This window comes from Puma concolor, chromosome E2, assembly GCF_028749965.1.
Source record: "Puma concolor isolate L17-30 chromosome E2, mPumCon1.1.hap2, whole genome shotgun sequence".
NCBI lineage: Eukaryota > Metazoa > Chordata > Mammalia > Carnivora > Felidae > Puma > Puma concolor.
In genome coordinates, this window is record NC_141681.1 from 18117062 (window position 1) to 18135666 (window position 18605).

At 40.0% G+C, this 18605-nt stretch overlaps 1 protein-coding gene across 1 annotated transcript in view; it reads right to left on the reverse strand.

Annotated features, from left to right (window-relative positions):
* Window positions 1–226: 226 nt before the first annotated feature.
* UTP4 (UTP4 small subunit processome component) overlaps window positions 227–18605 on the reverse strand; it is a 32038-nt gene continuing 13659 nt past the window's right edge. The window contains exons 7-17 of the mRNA XM_025920642.2: window positions 14107–14278; window positions 13912–14003; window positions 12615–12711; window positions 11793–11857; window positions 10423–10545; window positions 9884–10040; window positions 7767–7873; window positions 6648–6743; window positions 3379–3564; window positions 1792–1902; window positions 227–428 (exon numbers count right to left, since the gene is read on the reverse strand). Coding sequence (XP_025776427.1) covers window positions 312–428; window positions 1792–1902; window positions 3379–3564; window positions 6648–6743; window positions 7767–7873; window positions 9884–10040; window positions 10423–10545; window positions 11793–11857; window positions 12615–12711; window positions 13912–14003; window positions 14107–14278 — 1323 coding nt within the window. The 3' untranslated portion in view covers window positions 227–311. The remainder of the gene's footprint in view (window positions 429–1791; window positions 1903–3378; window positions 3565–6647; window positions 6744–7766; window positions 7874–9883; window positions 10041–10422; window positions 10546–11792; window positions 11858–12614; window positions 12712–13911; window positions 14004–14106; window positions 14279–18605) is intronic.

Sequence of the window (18605 nt, forward strand, 5' to 3'; positions counted from 1 at the left end):
AAGGTCATCAGCCCTCTGAAGCAAGCCTCAGGCAGGCGTTAGGGAAGAGAAGATAAGAACCATCTTTTTTCCCTGAGATTGTGGTCTAAAGAACAAACAGGACGAAGTTGTAGCTGCTTAGAACATTATCCCAACTACAAATACCTTGGAATTCCCATTCACCTGAGTCAATGAAGGGAAATTACTGTCCATTATTTTGGAAGATAACATTCATAATGACTAGTCCTAAAGAATAACTTTGCTTTATTATCATGATTTGTGAAAACAAACAGGGCAGACAGTTCAAGGAAGGGCACAGACCGTGCCCTATTTTACGTCCCAAATTTCTTCTTTTTGATGGGTGGTGGGAGCTGAGCGATGATGTCATCCAGAGGCCGTTCTACTGCCACCAGTGTTCTTTCATCCAAAAGATCCATGAAGAGCAGAGGCTGTAGAGAGATGACAATGACTCTACCAGGAGTTAGGCACCAGGGCTAGTCCTGAACAGACTAACTAGAGGTAAAAGGTCAGCCTCGTTCAAGGCTGGAGTAATTGAAATCTCTGACAATCCTTCCTGCCTTAGGACTCAAAGTAGTTGGTGAAGTTGGGAACTTTATTTTTTAAAAGTAATCTCTATACCCAACGTGGGGTTCCAACTCACGACCTCAAGATCAAGAGTCATATGCTCTTCTGACTGAGCCAGCTAGGCACACCAAGGTTGGGAACTTTTAACTGAGTTTGTTAATAAAAGATTTCAACAAGATTTTTCATGTTTTGTTTTTTTTTTTTTTTTTAATTTTTTTTTTTTCAACGTTTATTTATTTTTGGGACAGAGAGAGACAGAGCATGAACGGGGGAGGGGCAGAGAGAGAGGGAGACACAGAATCGGAAACAGGCTCCAGGCTCTGAGCCATCAGCCCAGAGCCTGACGCGGGGCTCGAACTCACGGACCGCGAGATCGTGACCTGGCTGAAGTCGGACGCTTAACCGACTGCGCCACCCAGGCGCCCCTTTCATGTTTTTCTATACAGAACATCCGTTCCATAATTTCTTAGGAATCAATGTTAAGCGACGGCTCTGGAGCCTAGATTCTTGGCAAACAGCAAGTTACAAATGCATCAAGAAACTAATCATACTTAAATAATTTACAGATGTCCCTCTTAAAAAAAATTCCTACAGACCCCTGAGAAAACGTTCCAGGACACCCAAGGAACTCTAATCTGAGAAGCATGAAAATGGAACTTTGGAGTTGGCACAAATAGTTGTAGTATCATAAGTTCAATGAATATTTGTTTCATATACAGTGAAAAGCTTAGCCCAGAAAGTAAAAGTCACAATGACTAAATTCAATGACTTCCACTTGCCTGAAATTTATCATGTGGATCATTCTCCAATTAGAAGTCACATCAGAAGAAGAAGAAAAAGAAGGCGGGGGGGGGGGGGGGGGGAGAGGGAAGAGGAGGGGGGAGGGAGTGGGACAGGGAGAAGGAAACTGAGAAGAAGGAGAAGGAGTAGTAGTAACAACCTTTCAAGGCCAGCTTTAACACAAAAACACCACCTAAGATTCAACATAATTTCTCACCACCTACGTATTTCATTTTGGGGAAGTATGATGTGCACGCCTCTAATCACCTCAAAGATAATGAAATACAAACGTAAGGAACAGACACCCTCAGAAAGGTACCTGTCTCCCCAAATCAGGTATTCTGCATATAAAATGAAGGTGCTCTTGTCTGCTTAATGTGGAGCTTATTACATTTTGATAATATCACAAGGAACCAACCGTCTACAATATAATGCAAGATGTTTTACCTTATATATCTTAGAAATTTTAAAGGCATGGGCGGTACGCCTCCTGATGACATCTGATTCGTTCGTGGGAGGAAGAGGATTGTACAGTAAGGTTTTGTCATTTGGAAGAGGCTAAAAAGACAAAGACATACTGTTTAAATCGTCATTTTATTGGGCTTCTACAGAACAAAGGACTATAGTGACTTTTCAGGAAAACACCACCTTCCAACCTTTATATTAGACATTTTCTACCTCCCTGGCTCTCCTTACTTCAGTAAGAAAGCTGTAGCCACTCTTCCAGGTATACTGTAGAGGGTGGGAGTATGAAGCAAAGAGCATGGTATTCTATACCAGCAAGATCAAAGGGCCCAGCTGGGGATTCTGGCCAGTCTTGTCAGTAACACTTTGTGAGACAGGAACAAACTGGCATGTACAGGAGCTCAGCCCATACAGGCTCTGCTTTCTAGACTCTTCCCCCAACCAGATCATGGACAGGCCAAGTGACTAAAGTTCTCCCCAGGCCAAAACTGAAACACAAACCACCCACCCCTGATGTCACTGACACCTCAAGAGATGGCGTCTGGCCAAGCAAGTGATATTTCATCTCTGACTTCCTTGGGAAATAGCTCTGCCCAGCATGAGGAAGTGATGAACTTATCACCAATGCTTGACAAAAAATATGGACAGCCCGGGGCTGAGTTACAAAGAGGCAAGTGAGTGGGAGAGGCCCTTCCTGTATCACTCATCCTGCAGAAGGCACTTGTCAGCCAGCTCTGTTTCCCACGCCCAGAGGATACAGGGTCCACGAAATGAGTTCCAGTGACACATCATGCACATCTCCTTTAGAGCCATCTGTTGCTTTCCCCATGGTTCCTTCCACCCCCACCTTTACAGATACACCAAAACACTGTGCGTTAGGTGTAACCTAGGCCCAAAGTGCATTACAGGCATGGCCACAGCTCATAGGGCTCCTAGGAATAAAGTATCTGCCCAGAGAAGATATTTAAATTTGGGGTGAATCAAAATAGCAGCTGGCAGAGGGTGGAATCTAGAACTGAAAAAAATGCTCACATCCCACCTGCATCCTAGCCATAAAGAATAGAATTTTCCTGGATGGACTTTTTTCAAGACATTAAGACCAACTCTTCAAGCTTACAGTGTTTCAGCACATTCAGGCAAGGGGCAAAAGTGGTCAAGACCTCAGCCTGTGTCTCCTTTAATAAAACTGTGCTATTTATTCACTCACCCCAGGGTGCAAAGGTGTAAGTGATTCAGCCAAATCAATGGTATTCCCCATGACAGTTACCTTCTGAACATGACCTAATCACTTTCCTCCTTAGGTTTATATGTTCAAACACAAAGCAGAGAAATGGTCAAAATCAGCAAAAACCAGTGCACAAAGGCCTCCTTCTACCCTGGGAGCCTGACAGGCCTGAGAATGAAAATAAAGAACTCTGCAAAACAAAAGTTCCTCTCATCCAAAGAATATGTCAAGACATTTTATTGATTCTTCCTTCTCTTAACTCATACTTGTTGCTTTTAGAACTTGAAAATTCCTAAGTACAGATGAATCAGTGCGAGCACAGGTAGTAGTAGTGGAGAACTCACCAATGACTTGTCTATGATGCAGAACATATAGGCATCATGGAGAAGGATGTGCATTGGTCTCTTGGGATGAAAACTGATGTGTGTGATGGGAGTGTCCCTTTGGAGCCAAAGGTAATGAAACCCTTGCTTCTGGATGGTCCGGCTCCACTCTGTATACTGTTTGTCTGGGATGCTGTACTCAAATACCTGAGAAAGGATACGATACAGGAGAAATGCAGACTAGTACTCAGAAAACCTGGAAGGGTATCTCTCATTCCTACTCAGAAAATATCTATACAAAACCTGACTATATCATGCTCAGCTTTATGCTTTCTACTGTTTTTAAGTAAAACATTTTTAAGGTAAACTATGGCACAGTAAACAAAATAGCACAGAAAGTTTTACAGTGAAAAGTCACCCTGTCATCTTGACATCTCCCATCTCCCAAGTCTATTTTGTTCTTTTTAAAGTTTATTTATTTTGGGAGAGAAAGAGAGCAAGCAGGGGAGGTGCAGAGAGAGAGAATCCCAAGCAGGATCTGCACTGACAGTGCAGAGTGGGGCTCAAACTCTCAAACCAAGAGATCATGACCTGAGCTGAAATCGAGAGTCCAATGCTTTACAGACTGAGCCACCCAGGTGCCCCAAAAGCAGCCTATTTCTGTTTAAAAAATTTTTTAATTTACATCCTAGTTAGCATATAGTGCAACAATGATTTCAGGAGTAGATTCCTTAATGCCCCTTACCCATTTAGCCCATCCCCCCTCCCACAACCCCTCTAGCAACCCTGTTTGTTCTCCATATTTAAGAGTCTCTTATGTTTTGGTCCCCTGCCCTGTTTTGATATTATTTTTGCCCCTTCCCTTATGTTCATCTGTTTTGTATCTTAAAGTCCTCATATGAGTGAAGTCGTATGATATTTGTCTTTCTCTAATTTCACTTAGCATAATACCCTCTAGTTCCATCCATGTAGTTGCAAATGGCAAGATTTCATTCTTTTTGATTGCCAAGTAATGCTCCATTGTGTATATATACCACACCTTCTTTATCCATTCATCCATCGATGGGCATTTGGGCTCTTTCCATACTTTGGCTATTGTCAATAGTGCTGCTGTAAACATTGGGGTGCATGTGCCCCTTCGAAACAGCACACCTGTATCCCTTGGATAAATACTTAGTAGTGCAACTGCTGGGTTGTAGAGTAGTTCTATTTTTAATTTTTTGAGGAAACTCCGTACTGTTTTCCAGAGTGGGTGCACTAGTTTGCATTCCCACAAGCAGGGCAAAAGAGATCCTTTCTCTGCTCCTCGCCAACATCTGTGGTTGCCTGAATTGTTAATGTTAGCCATTCTGACAGGTTTGAGGTAGTATATCGCATTGAGGTTTTGATCTGTATTTCCCAGATGATGAGTGATGTTGAGCATTTTTCATGTGTCTGTTGGCCATCTGGATGTCTTCTTTGGAGAAGTGTCTGTTCATATCTTTTGCCCATTTCTTCACTGGATTATTTGTTTTTTGACTGTTGAGTTTGATAGGTTCTTTATAGATCTTGGATACTAACCCTTTATCTGATATGTCATTTGCAAATATCTTCTCCCATTCCATCGGTTGCCTTTTAGTTTTGCTGATTGTTTCCTTCGCTTTGCAGAAGCTTTTTATTTTGATGAAGTCCCAACAGTTCATTTTTGCTTTTGTTTCCCTTGCCTCCGGACAGCGTTGAGTAAGAAGTTGCTGCAGCCAAGGTCAAAGAGGTTTTTGCCTGCTTTCTCCTCGAGGGTTTTAATAGCAGCCTATTTCTTATTTACATCTTTCCAGAAATTTTATGCATACAATATATGCTATTCTGCATGTTGCATTTTTCATTTAGCATTATACCATGGAGACTGACCCATGTTGATACCAATAACTATATCTATATATCACTCTTGCCTCCTTAAAGAACACATAACAAGCCATTCACTTTTTGGATGTACCATGATTTACTTATCTCATCTGTTTAATGGACACTTATTTCCAGTCTTTCACTACTGTAAACAAGGCTGCAATGATGATCTCTTTATCAATGTCTTTTTGCACAACTCAAGGTTTATATCTACAGGAAGAACCTTTAGAATTAGAACTTGTGAATCAAAGATTACATGGATTTAAATTTTTTTTTACATATCTCACTGTGTCCTCCCAGCACTGTGTACTATCAACTCTACTGATTTTCTGCTAATCTAAAAGATATAAAAAATTTCCCACCAGCTTTAATAACTGAAGCCCCTATGGGACCAAATGCCAGGAAAAGGCATCAGGTGGACTTAGGTGTGACAAAGACAAACATGTGGCTTCACTAATCTTTCAGACTCTAGTCAAGGACAAAACCCCACAAAACTGAAATGAGAGATTTCATTTTCTGAATAGAACATATACACGTGTGCAATGTGTGAGATCACACTTAATCTTTCCAACAGCTCAGTGAGGAAAGTATTATGCCCATTTTACAGATGAGAATATATAAGTATTGATCACTTCACAATGTGTTCTATAACTCAAATATTAAAAAAAAATTTTTTTTTAATCTTTATTTATTTTTGACAGAGAGAGACCGAGAGAGAGAGCAAGCACGCGACCGAAAGAGTACGAGCAGGGGAGGAATATAGAGAGAGGAAGACACAGAATCCAAAGCAGCTCCAGCTCTGAGCTGTCAGCACAGAGCCCAACACGGGGCTCAAACTCACGAACTGCGAGTTCATGACCTGAGCAGAAGTCAGATGCTCAACTGACTGAGCCACCAAGGCGCCCCCACAATTCGGGTACTTTAAAGATCTTCTTACAACTTGGTATGGAAAAAAGCAGTAGGCTATGCACTCATTTTGGTAAGTCTGTTACAGACAACAGACTTCACTATGGCCTGATTTCGTTATTTCAAAACTGAAGGTAAAATATATGATCTTTTCGTCATTTCAACTCTTAAGATCTTACTATATCCTATACCCAGTCTAACACCTGGGTCTATGTCATCTCTAGTCTATAAACACTCAGTAAAATGAGTACTTAAAAATTGCTCCTCCTTCCTGTACATCTTTATTATCTCAGTGCTCATCATTCCATTGTGCCCATCAAGCCAAAGGATATTACTGGCCTATAATGTACCCAGGCTACACACAAAGTTTTACTTCACACAGGAGGAAACTACCTATGTATCATCCAGTACTTTTAATTAAAAGCTCCTCCAAAATGGTCATTATCTTAGCTTCCTAGTTATTATCCAGCAGAAAGGAATTAGAAAGTGCTGGTATCTCTTACCTGCTGATCAGAATGAGCAATGACAAGGTTGTTGGTATTGGGGGCAATAGCCAGAGCAGTCACAGGGAAATTATAGGCAGGTACTGTGCAGTGAAGCTGAGAACAAATGACAGACACAAAAGGTAACTCTATATACCTCCTTTCAGGAATGACTTGATGGTCTAGGTCAGTTTTTAAATAGCGTTCCTTAGAACTCAAAAGAGTTCTATGGAAGTTCCCACAAACATCAGGCAGTACCCACAAACAATAAACCTTAATTTTATTTAAAATAAAAAAAAAAAAAAACCCACAAATTTAACGCTCACACAACTGACAGCATTTGCAGAAAACTTCAAAGTAAAGCTTTTGCTGCTATCTCTCATCTATATGAATTGTTCATAAACACATCATTGAACAAGGAATCTGTAGCTCTACACTAAATTTAAAAGAAACTAATGCCTTGACACGGACATTTATGCAAGTTGCAAGACACGTGCAACACTACAGTGTCAGGCAAAGCTCAAAGAGCAGTACATGCTTCTGCCACAACGTCATAAAGATTAAGTTATGCAGTTAATAGACAAACTCACTAAATGTTGCAGTTTGGTATTCTATAAACTTCTGATGCTCATTCCAAGTTTTGGGTAGTTCTTAACTGATTTTTAGGATGAAGATGAAAACTTGTAAGGGATCATTAGTAATTCAATGTGTGAATGACAAGATCATTACTGATTAATGAAAAGTATTTTCCTGTTACTCCTTTGTCAAACTTCTGTTTAATTTAAAAATACCTTGAGATTACAAGGCAAGCTGTTAAAAGAAATTGTTACTATCTGCAACTATTCATCTGGGTAAATCAGAATTTTCCTCACCAGAATATAGAAATAATCTGGATGTGAATTCATCACCCATAAATCCTTAATTTCAAAATTTTGTACAAGCGTGTTTTCACTGTTCCAATTGACTGATTTTAATGTTGCAGATTATAGTTTTGGGGCTCCAAACAAATAAAACAGGAAAAATTCTTAGTTTAAAAAACAAAAATGTCCACTAATTTTCCAGGTCATACCAATCTGCTTTGAGTCTTGTAACTGCACGGCTAACTTCCTCTTGTTTCCTACTACTACACCCTATGCTTACCTTTAGATGTTTTATGTTGTACACATGGACTCCAGCACTGGTACCTGATGCAGCTAGCCAATTCCCATCTGGACTGACTGCTAAAAGACACATGGACTCCACTGTCCCTGTGCAGACAGAACAATAGTTAATCTCTAAATTCAGTGTCCACAGCCAGCCCTGGCCTGGATATGATGGCAAAAGTCAATGAAGACTTTTATGTATTTATTATTATTTTGTATTGTTTTTAAAGAGGGAGAAAATTTTTTTAAGTTTACTTATTTATTTTTGAGAAAGAGCACAAGGGAGAGAGGGGCAGAAAGAGAGGGAGAGAGAGAACCCCAGGCAGGCTCTGCACCGTCTGTGCAGCCTAATGCGGGCCCAAACTCACAAACCATGAGATCATGACCTGAGCCGAAGTCGGTAGCTTAACCAACTGAGCCACCCAGGCGTCCCAAGACTTTTATTTAAATCACAATTGGATAATTTGATAGTTTTGCAAGTAAGTCTTACATGTTAGTCTACTATTTTCATTTAATTAGCCATCCATCATGTAAAGAGGAGCCAGAGATAAACCTGAAGGCATCACTTGCTCAAGTCTGAGACACTGCCTACCAGAGAAATGGAGAATCAAGGCAGCAGCTACCTAAAGTCTGTATTTTAATTGTTTCAAACTCCTTTCCTACCAAATAGTTTTTAATCAAAGCTAAGGACAAACAGCAAGCTCAAAAGGCTTGACGCATGTCTTTAATTTATTGGGTACCTGCTGTATATTTAGCACTAAGGGAGCATGGGCACATATGGGCCATCTCTGTCATCAAGGGATTTTAAACCAATCTGGCAAAATGAAGACTTGTGGGTTAAAAATCAAACAGTGATGTTATATGCCAAAATCTGTGCTGCAAACAACACCCCCAAAGGATGAAAAAGCTTTATAACAAGACATAAACCAGATGCTAAAGGATGGGTGGAAAAGGATGGAGAACATGAGCTAAGTGACAAGGACTGGAATACACAGGTTTGAGGGCTATGAAGAAACCAGCTTGATGATAAGAGGACAAGAGATGGAAGAAGAGGAGCAAATAAAGTAGTACCTATAATGCCGAGCCTAATTTTAAGACATGCTAAATGCCAAATACAGAGTCTAAGTTGTTTTTAATAAAAACATATACAGGCACTCAAAATACACTGTCTCTTATTTATCTGCCTCCTAACTTGTGGATTTCTTTTCCTGTATGCTTCTGGAGCAGCTTATGAATAGTGAAAGTTTAAGTCAAAAGAGTTGATGTTTTAGGCTGATGGAGTCTAAATGACAGTGAAGCTGCTATACCTAGGGCAAGAGAGAAAGGAAAAGGCCCATGGCAAGTACTGGGTACTAAGTTCTCAATCATGAACTCAGCAACAGTTAGCTATACACAGTTACTTAGTCATGCATACTAATGCTCTCAGAGAACAGGGGTGACAGGTAATACAAATGCATGTGTAAGTTCATCTTTATTGAAAACCACCAACCAAAAAAATTAACACGTCCAAAAAATTACCTATATATAAACATCTATCAGAAATACACAAAAATAGCGGCGTCTGAGTGGCTCCATTGATTAAGTGTCTCGACTTCAGCTCAGGTCATGATCTCATGGCTCTTGAGTTCAAGCCCCACATCAAGCTCTCTGCTGACAGCTCAGAGCCTGGAGCCTGCTTCACATTCTATATCTTCCTCTCTCTCTCTCTGCCCCTCCCCCAATCACACTTTGTTTCTCCTTCAACAATAAACATTTAAAAAATTAAAACAAACAAAAAAATACACAAAAATATTAATGGCAGTTATTTCTGGGTGTCAGTATTAAGATGATTTTAACTTTCTTGCTCTGCTAACAAACTCGAAGGGTGATGAAATTTCTGGCCCCAAATAAGGACTAAAAAAATCCAGTGAGAAAAGAGTAGGTGTAAGGAACATTTCAGATCTCATCAAGCATTTTCACCAGATATCTCCTCCTACTTTAAATTGCAAACATGTGAGTATTTACAGGGTGGAGAAGAGCATTAGGGAGCCCCGACAATGATTTAGGTTTAAAAGGGAAAAAAAGATACATCAGAGACTGACAACTCTCCCCCTTGGCCAGTTACCAAGTTCCCACCTGACTGAGGCTGGAAAGTATGCAGGTGCTTGAAGCTTCCTTCCAATAGCCGAATGATATGCAGAGACCCTTGATTTGATGCCACAAAGAGCTTTGTTGAATCTTCAGAAAACAAAATCTGAAGGGCAGAGCGAAGGAATGCTGGCATTTTGGAAACCTTGGGTGAACCAGTAGTAAAAACCAGTAAGAGAGAGAAGTGAGACCTAGAATCCATCAAAAATAATCACAGCCTAGCTTAAAAGACATTAATACTCCCTGATCTAAGGAAGCCAACTGATCAAGGAACACTAACATGCCCATTATAACCTTTCCATCCCCCCTTTCATCTCTGCAAAAGCCTATGCTTTATTGCCACTTCCTGGCATTTCCCTATGCCTCCAAAAACATAATCTATTCAAAATGGAAATAAAATACTGTTTTATAAACAGCTGTCTCCAAATAGCTTTTCATGATTCATACTCAGTATGTTCTGCTTCACACAAAAATCACACACTTAAGAAATTTTTTCTTGTTCAACCAGACATTGGGTTATCACCTACCCTTTGGAGGCTTATGTTGTCATGTTCATAATTCAACCGATAAAGAAAAAAACGAGAAGTTGTAGAATAGGCTATCCAACTTCCACATGGGGAGATACAGCTGCAAATAATGTTCTCAGGACCCTGGCAATGTCAGAAATCAGGATGAATATTCATGAAAAACTTCATTATGTCAAGGTTCACTGTGACATGAATCCTCAAGCTGTTGCCACTCTGGCCATAACCACAAATACCTACACATAATCTTGACACACATATGCTATGTGCCACTAGGATTATTTCAGAGGTACAGCACCTGAATGGTGTGGCTTGATTTCCAAAACTAAGAACAGAGGTCTATGAATATGTGAACTTCTCTCAACCCTTCGTGTACCTTAAAGATGGCTTCATACTAAAACCTAACTAGAAACCTGAGAAGAAAAGCATTTAATACAGTAAGGTTTTGTAGGCCAGGTGACTTGGAAAACTAATTTTCTGAGTTATGTTTGTTTCATTTTGTCTATGATACCTAACAACCTGTAAGAAATAGCAAAAAAAAAAAAAAATCTGAAAAACAAAGGAAAAGTTCAATGTAACATTATATCATTCAAAAAACTCCCAAAATATCTAATTATATGTATGTATGTATACATACATATACACTGTCACATAGAAAAATACCTGGCAGGAGAAACAGCTAATCAAGTAATTATTCCAGGAGAGTGGACTAGAATTTTAAGAGGCATTCAAGAATATAAACTATGAATAGTGTATAAATTCTTCACAGTAAAACTGTATTTGCAAATATTTGTGTAATTAAAATAAGGACATTTAGGGGCACCTGGCTGGCTGAGTTGGAAAAGCATGTGTTTCTTGATCTCAGGGTTATGAGATCAAGCTCCATGTTGAGTATAGAGATTACTAAAAAAAAAAAAATTAGAACTTAAAAAAAAAGACATTTAAAAGGAAATTACAAAGCAGTGTGCATGTTATATTCTCATTACTGTAGAAAGGAAGGATATACACCTGCACACATGGGCGCAAATTTTTTCTAGAAGGACATGTAAGAAACTATTGGCAGAGTGGGACCAGGATTTGGGTAAGGAAGAGGCTCATTTCTCATTGTATACTCTTTTACCATTTCAATTTTATAAAAATACACAAGTTATTTACATAACAACAACAACACACCAATTTTCTGTATTCATTCATCCAATAAATTCTGCATGCCTTACTTATAATCACAGGAAACCCAGTTCTGTTGACAAAGTACTTCATTCAAATAATTGAAGATTTTACAGACTTTTATGATGTCAACTAACCCTCAAAATTCATTATGAGAAAACGGTTCTGGATTTCACAGCCTGGACACACAGATAAAACTTCCTTACCTTTGTCTTGAGGTGCAGCAAATGATCTGCATCTTTAGAAAGTGGAAGGGTATCCCCATTCTTTCCTGGAACAAGAAATTTCCCTGAGTTTTTCTTCTCAAAGAAACGTTATTTGTACATTTTTCTTCTAAAAAGTCATTTCTGGGTAGAATGAAATCTCTACCACTGGAAATAAAAAAAATGTCTGACACAGTAAACCCCGTTTTCTGGGTTTATATAAAGAGGAAAGCAGTGAGTACTTTGTTAGCTTCTATTTAGGTGCCTCAGATGTGGCCCAAGGTATATCACTAATTCTCTGAAGCTTTAACACACAGCCAGGCAGTGAGGTGGGTGGGAGTGGGGTTTGTGAGACCTCGACTTCAGCTTCATTTGCTCATTTTGGAACCTAAAGCAAAACCCTCCTATCTACTATAAAACAACAGAACCCAAACGTTTTCTCAACTGGTCATACAAAAAGCCACTAGACTATCACCCCAGTAAGAACCACGTGACCTCCTCCTTCTCAATGCAGGGCTGTCACCACCCAATATTAAATCTTGTCATTTTCAGCAGCTTGTTTTGCTCCCAGGGCAACCCTCACCTCCACTATGCCCTGCAGGGCACCTTAGAGAATCATAAACTTTTAGTATATGACCCAGTAACCTGCTAACAATTCTAACACTCTGAAGAACTCCTTTGGTCTCTCCCGTGGCTGGGAAAACCAGAAGTTGCCAAAGACAGAAAAATACTTCCATTTTTCCACAAGCACAATTTCAACTGCAATTCTAATCCCTCGCTTCTCTCTCCAGTCCTCTTAGTGGAAAAGACTTTCTCTCACTGTACCTGTTGCAACTGTAGATCCCAGTCGCCACAGTTCCAAGTGATGAGCAAACTGGAAAAGGAGAAGGTGCCTCTTTTTTGAACAGGAAATGAGACGTCGCTGTATCCAAGAAATGAAAAGTGATAAATAAGCAGGGTTATTTATCGCCTCAGTACTAGATACAGGAGCAACATCCTAGCATGTTTTTTACTGATGAAATCCATTTACTTCATAAAAATATCCTAAGTACTACCATATGTCAGTACCGTCCTAGGATCTAAGAGCATAATGATAAATAAAAATATAGCTACTGCCCTCGAGCTTGTAGTCTAAAAGGATTGACAAAGAATTAAACAGGCAGTTGCACCAAGTGTGTTAAGAATTTTAATAGGACTAAGCACAGCATGTAGTGAAAAAAAGTAGAAAGGATATCCAATGTAGCCTCATAAAGCCAGGAGCCCTGATGAGGCTCATTAGTAAAGACAAATCAGGCAAAAAAAGGTAGGGCAGGACGTTCCAAGAGGAATGGCATATGAAATAGCTCAAAGGTAAGAGAGCATTACAGAGAATAAAAACAGTCTTTCAGCACACTAAAGTAGGTGGGGGTAGGGATGAGGTGAAGCATGTGTTGGACAAGAGAGGGGAGAGAAGATGCTGAAGGATGGGCCAGATCAAGACAGGTTGCAGAGGCCATGCTAAGGAATTAGGTTATCCTGAAGGACCAACCAAAAGCTTTTAAGCATGGAATGATGAGCAAAGTTGTTTTTTGAATGGATCAATGGAGAACAGGCTGAAATGGAACAAATATAATAAAATGAGATCATTAACAGGTGAATGCAGTTGAGAAAAGACACTGATTCAAACTAGGATAATGGCAGTGTAAAGAGAAATGACTAGATTCACAAGACAATGAGGAGGTAGACTCAGTAACGTTTACTGGTTGAATGGAACGTAGAAGCAGGTAGCGGGGAGAAGGGTTTCTAGCTTGGGAAGATGTCCTTTTACCTAGAAAGGAACACTGGAAGCCTGGATTTTCGTGCTCCCACCCAGAATAATAGAGTCCAGCCTTAAAAACAAAAAAACAAACTTCCCTAAACCACATCTATCCAGAAGAGGGAATGATTTCCCCAGAAAGTGAACTAGGAGTGTTGCTGTACATCTCTTGGCCCCTGTAAATGTTTTTACAGGACGCTTACCTCACAAACAGAAGAACGAAGAAGGTAGGTAACTATACAAGTCCTATAGATTTGCCCCGAAAGCGTGAGCTGTACTCAGTCTTATAGGACAGAGGGACGGTGGGGGCCAGGGGACAATACTTACATGGGGAAAAGTGATTTTTCGGAGAGCAGCATCGTAATTCTTAACCTCCACCTTCTCCATGAGAGGACGAATGACTAAGTGGGTGTCAGTGCCTGCAGTGAGAGGGGAGAGGGAAGGCAGCAGAGTTGGAAAAAGCCCCACATGAAAATAACCAGAGCCGGGTAAAGCGGCAGCCTGGCAGCGAGTGCAACCCACCTCCAGATATCAGTGCCGTCGGGCTGTGGGCCACGGCTCGGACATCATGTGTGTGATGCTGGAATGGCTTTGTCCGCACCCACTGCTTCTCACTGCTGTTGGAAGTCACAGAGACCAGCTGAAAATGGAATACTGTCCCCTCGGCTGTGCCCACCACGAAACTGTCTTCTTGCTGAGAAATTAAATCATTAGGGAGGTACATTTGAGCAAAACAGGGCCCAGTTTGAAAAATATTCCCTGAGGTTTTCTGTCTGCACAGCTTAGGGGAAAACCCATGCCCAAAACTGTAAGGTAGGTTATGGGGTCTTTTTCCTCCAGAAGCTGACAATTCCACTAGAGGAGCAAGCTCACACACAGGTAATAATGTGCCCTCTACTGACAAAATTAACAATGTGTACCTCAAACGATTACAGTGCTTTCAAACATACAAACTAGACCCCATTAGAAAAACAACAAGAAAGATCACCTAGGAGTAAATTTAATATAATAAAAACGTATCATCAAAAGACTTGGAAACAAGGACTCAGATACATGTATGCCAATATTCATAGCAGCATTATTCACAAAAACCAAAACATGAAAATCCAAATGCACATCAACAGATGAACAAACATAATCAGTATATACATATAATGAAGTATTAGCCAGCCTTAAAAAGGGATCAAAATTCTGATAATGGTATTAATGTGGATGAACTTTGTTTGAAAACATTATGCTAGGTAAAATAACTCAGACAAAAACGGACAAATATTATATGATTCCACTTAGATTTCCTAGAATAGCAAATTCATAGGGACAGAGAGTAAAGGTTTTAAAAGGGCCTGGGAAAAGGGAGAAATAAGGAGTTACTTTTTAATGGGTACAGTTTGTGTGATGAAAAAGTTCTGAAAATGGATAGAGGTGATGGTTGCACAACACTGTCAATGTACTTAATGCCAGTGAATTGCACTTAAAAATGGTTAAAATGGCATATTTTCTGTTATGTACGTAAACAATAAACAAAAAAAAAGTACTGGGAATAATGGAAGAAAGACTGCAAAACTGTAGTCAAAACCTGAAGCTCATTGCCTTCTTTTTTAGGGATGAAGAGAGGGTGGGCTGAGGAGGGAGGGAAGTAGCCTGGTGGGTATCACACAAGGACCCAGGTGCCTGGTCCTCAGTTTTAGGCTCTCTCTCACCAGGATGTTGAACACTGTGATTTGTGTTAGTTTTAAAAGGTCTTAGTATGTCCGCAATTTTTAAAATTCCTTTGTATACTCAAAACCATTCTCATCTTAACTCCCGTTTAAAAAAAAAAAAACATTTAACTTTGAGCAGGGGAAAAAAAATAGGATGGATCTTTGATAAGGCAGTGATAAACCTAGGAACCTGGACCAGCAGTTAACCAATCAAACAGTACCAAGACTAGGTTAGTCAGGTAAGAAAAATGAGATATCTAAACACGTATGAACATGTAGCTGGATCAACTACACACTCGCTGTGTTAAGAACCATATATATGTCGTATAATCTCTAGTCCTTGAGTAACCTGCAAGGTTAAGTGACCATTTGCCCTACAAGGAGAAAGTGTGAATGACTTTGAAATAAATGTAAGAGGGGCGCCTGAGTGGCTCAGTCAGTTGGGTGTCCGACTTCAACTCAGGTCATGATCTCGCAGTTCATGAGTTGAAGCCCTGCATCAGGCTCTGTGCTGACAGCTCAGAGCCTGGAGCCTGCTTTGGATTCCGGGTCCCCCTCTCTCTCTGCCCCTCCCCCACTCACGCTCTGTTTCTGTCTCAAAAATAATAAATGTTAAAAAAAAAAGAAATTAGCATAACAAATACTGGTATCCTTGTTCAGGGAGCACTTTGACTGTCTTGGAGCCAGTTTACAACTCTGTAAACTCTAGTACTGAGAGTTAGGCCAAACAAGTTTGCCTGATGGAATGCAACTGCTTAACTGCTCTGTGGACACAGAGTCTTGCAACAATTTGTAAACTCATTTCAGCATTCCTAATGGCTGTATAGAACTCCGTGTTTGTGAAATTGTCCTTTGAACTGCTTATAACATCTTACTGGTTTCCTTGTTAATGAGTTACAGAAAATCTCTGATATTTCCATTTCATGTTTGTATGAGTAAGGATTTTATCTCCACCCCCCTCCACCCCCCTCCCCCCCCCCCCCCCCCCCCCCGCCCCGCCATCATCATTGAATAGCTCTTTACACAGGTAAGGAAACGAACTTCAAGAGGTCTACAGATACGACAAAGACACATGGCCATTTGCCTTCAAAGCCTTTGCTCTGGGCACACCACACCACCTCAATCTTGTGCCAGCTCTCTTTGAGGTAATTTGCAGGCACATGATTGTGAGAAGGAAGGAAAGCATATCTGAAGGACAGCATATAACTTAACCCAAACCAGCCTCTCCCTTTCCTGCTCTAAGGATACTATTTGAAAACCATTATCCAAGAAAGAGTGGAGATGCTGAGCAGCTTAGGAACTTACACACTGTCCTCCACACCCAACTAAACAGTTTATTTATATACAAGGGGGGGGGGGCAGTTTGTACAAAGTCCCACCAAAAAGGAGGGACCAAAAAGACAACTCTAACTCACTCCACATCATCTTTCCCCAAAGTAGAATCATAAAAGAACTGAAAAGGAAAAAAGAAAACGCCTTTCTCAGGGCACAGAGGGAACAAACCAAGGCGAACGCTGACCTGAAAAGGGAGGGGGATGTGTCCTAATTTAATCACAGAGTGACTGTTTCACACAGAAAAACAATCTCAAGACTGACCTCTAAATGAAAGCAAATGTTCCCTACAACTCTCTGCAGGAATCAGTACTTGCCTACTTGATAAGGGTGAAAGACATCTAAGAAGATCAAAGGACTGGGTATTTGCCACCATCCACTGTTCAGTCAATGAAAATCCATTAAGAAGATATCTAAAAATAATCAACTGTGCTGGCAAGAGAATGAATGTAGTGGAGAAAACCCTTGAAATTAGGATCAATTTCAAAAAAGATGTGAAAATGCCAATACCACACTCATTCTGTGCCACGTACTGCACTTAGCACTCTACATGCACTACCCAATTAATCCTTCCCAAACTCTATGAAGTATGTATTACTAGCATCCCTGTTGTCACAAAGAAAGAAACTAAGATTTAGAGAGAAGCAGCCTGCCCAAGTAGCCTAAGTGTTACAGTTGGGGTTCAAAACCAAGTATGCCCTAGTTCATAGGGTATGATAAGCATTTTGAGGGCTGGAATTTGTACAATTACATTTGTCCACTAAAAAAATAAAAATAAAAAAATACGTAACAGTTTACTGACTCTCAGGCACATATTTGCCCACATTTAACTATCTTTGAAATCAGGATATCTTCTAGCTTTCAACCTAACGCATGTGTATTATTTTCAGATAAAGAGCAATATCAAAACTTGCAGAATGGGTGGCACCTGGCTGGTTCAGTCAGTAGAACATGCAACTCTTCATCTCAGGGTCATGAGTTTAAACCCCAAGTTGGGTGTGGAGCCTACTTAAAACAACAAAAACTTGCAGACTGGCTGTCAAAAACCTGAAACAAAATCTTGGGACTACAGTAGGACATCATCTACCAACACTATGGATGGCTGAGAGGCATGTGTGGGAAACATGGACCCTGATGACAGAGTTGAAAGGTGATTCAGAGTCCATCTGTACATGTGAAGAAGTTTTGGGAAAACCTTATTCACTTTATTTCATTCATACTTTCCTGGTTATATATGCACAAGACTAATATAATAAAAATGTTATGCTTTGGTCTCAAAAAGCTCTTCAATAAGAACTATTTAGAGAATAACTATTTACAAGAATGATAATAATTTATAAGAATATGAATTCTATGTTTAAATTTTTTTTAATGTTTATTTTTGAGAGAGAGAGAAACACAGAGCATGACTGGGGGAGGGGCAGAGAGAGGGAGACACAGAATCTGAAGAAGGTTCCACTCTCTGAGCTGTCAGCACAGAGCCCAATATGGGGCTCGAACCCATGAACCACAAGATCATGACCTGAGCCAAAGTCAGATGCTCAACCAACTGAGCCACCCAGGTGCCCCAAAATTCTCTGATTAAAAAAACATTGTGTCAGTTTAAATCATAATAGTGTGTATTACAAAATACAAATTTTACATTTCAAGAAAAGCACTGTTATAATTTAATTGGCAGTGTTTTTTCTTTCCCATGATAACAAAATTATGGCATGTGTTACAATCATTTGTATCTAATGATTCAATGCAATACAGTAATTATAGGCACATGGTAGAAAGATCAAATAGTAAAATGGTATACAGTACAAATTAAGCCTGCCTCCTGCCTGCCAGCCCCAACTTTAAAATTACCATTAGCGTTTTTTTTAATATATATATATATTTTTAACGTTTATTTATTTTTGAGACAGAGAGAGACAAAGCTTGAACGGGGGAGGGTCAGAGAGAGAGGGAGACACAGAATCGGAAACAGGCTCCAGGCTCTGAGCC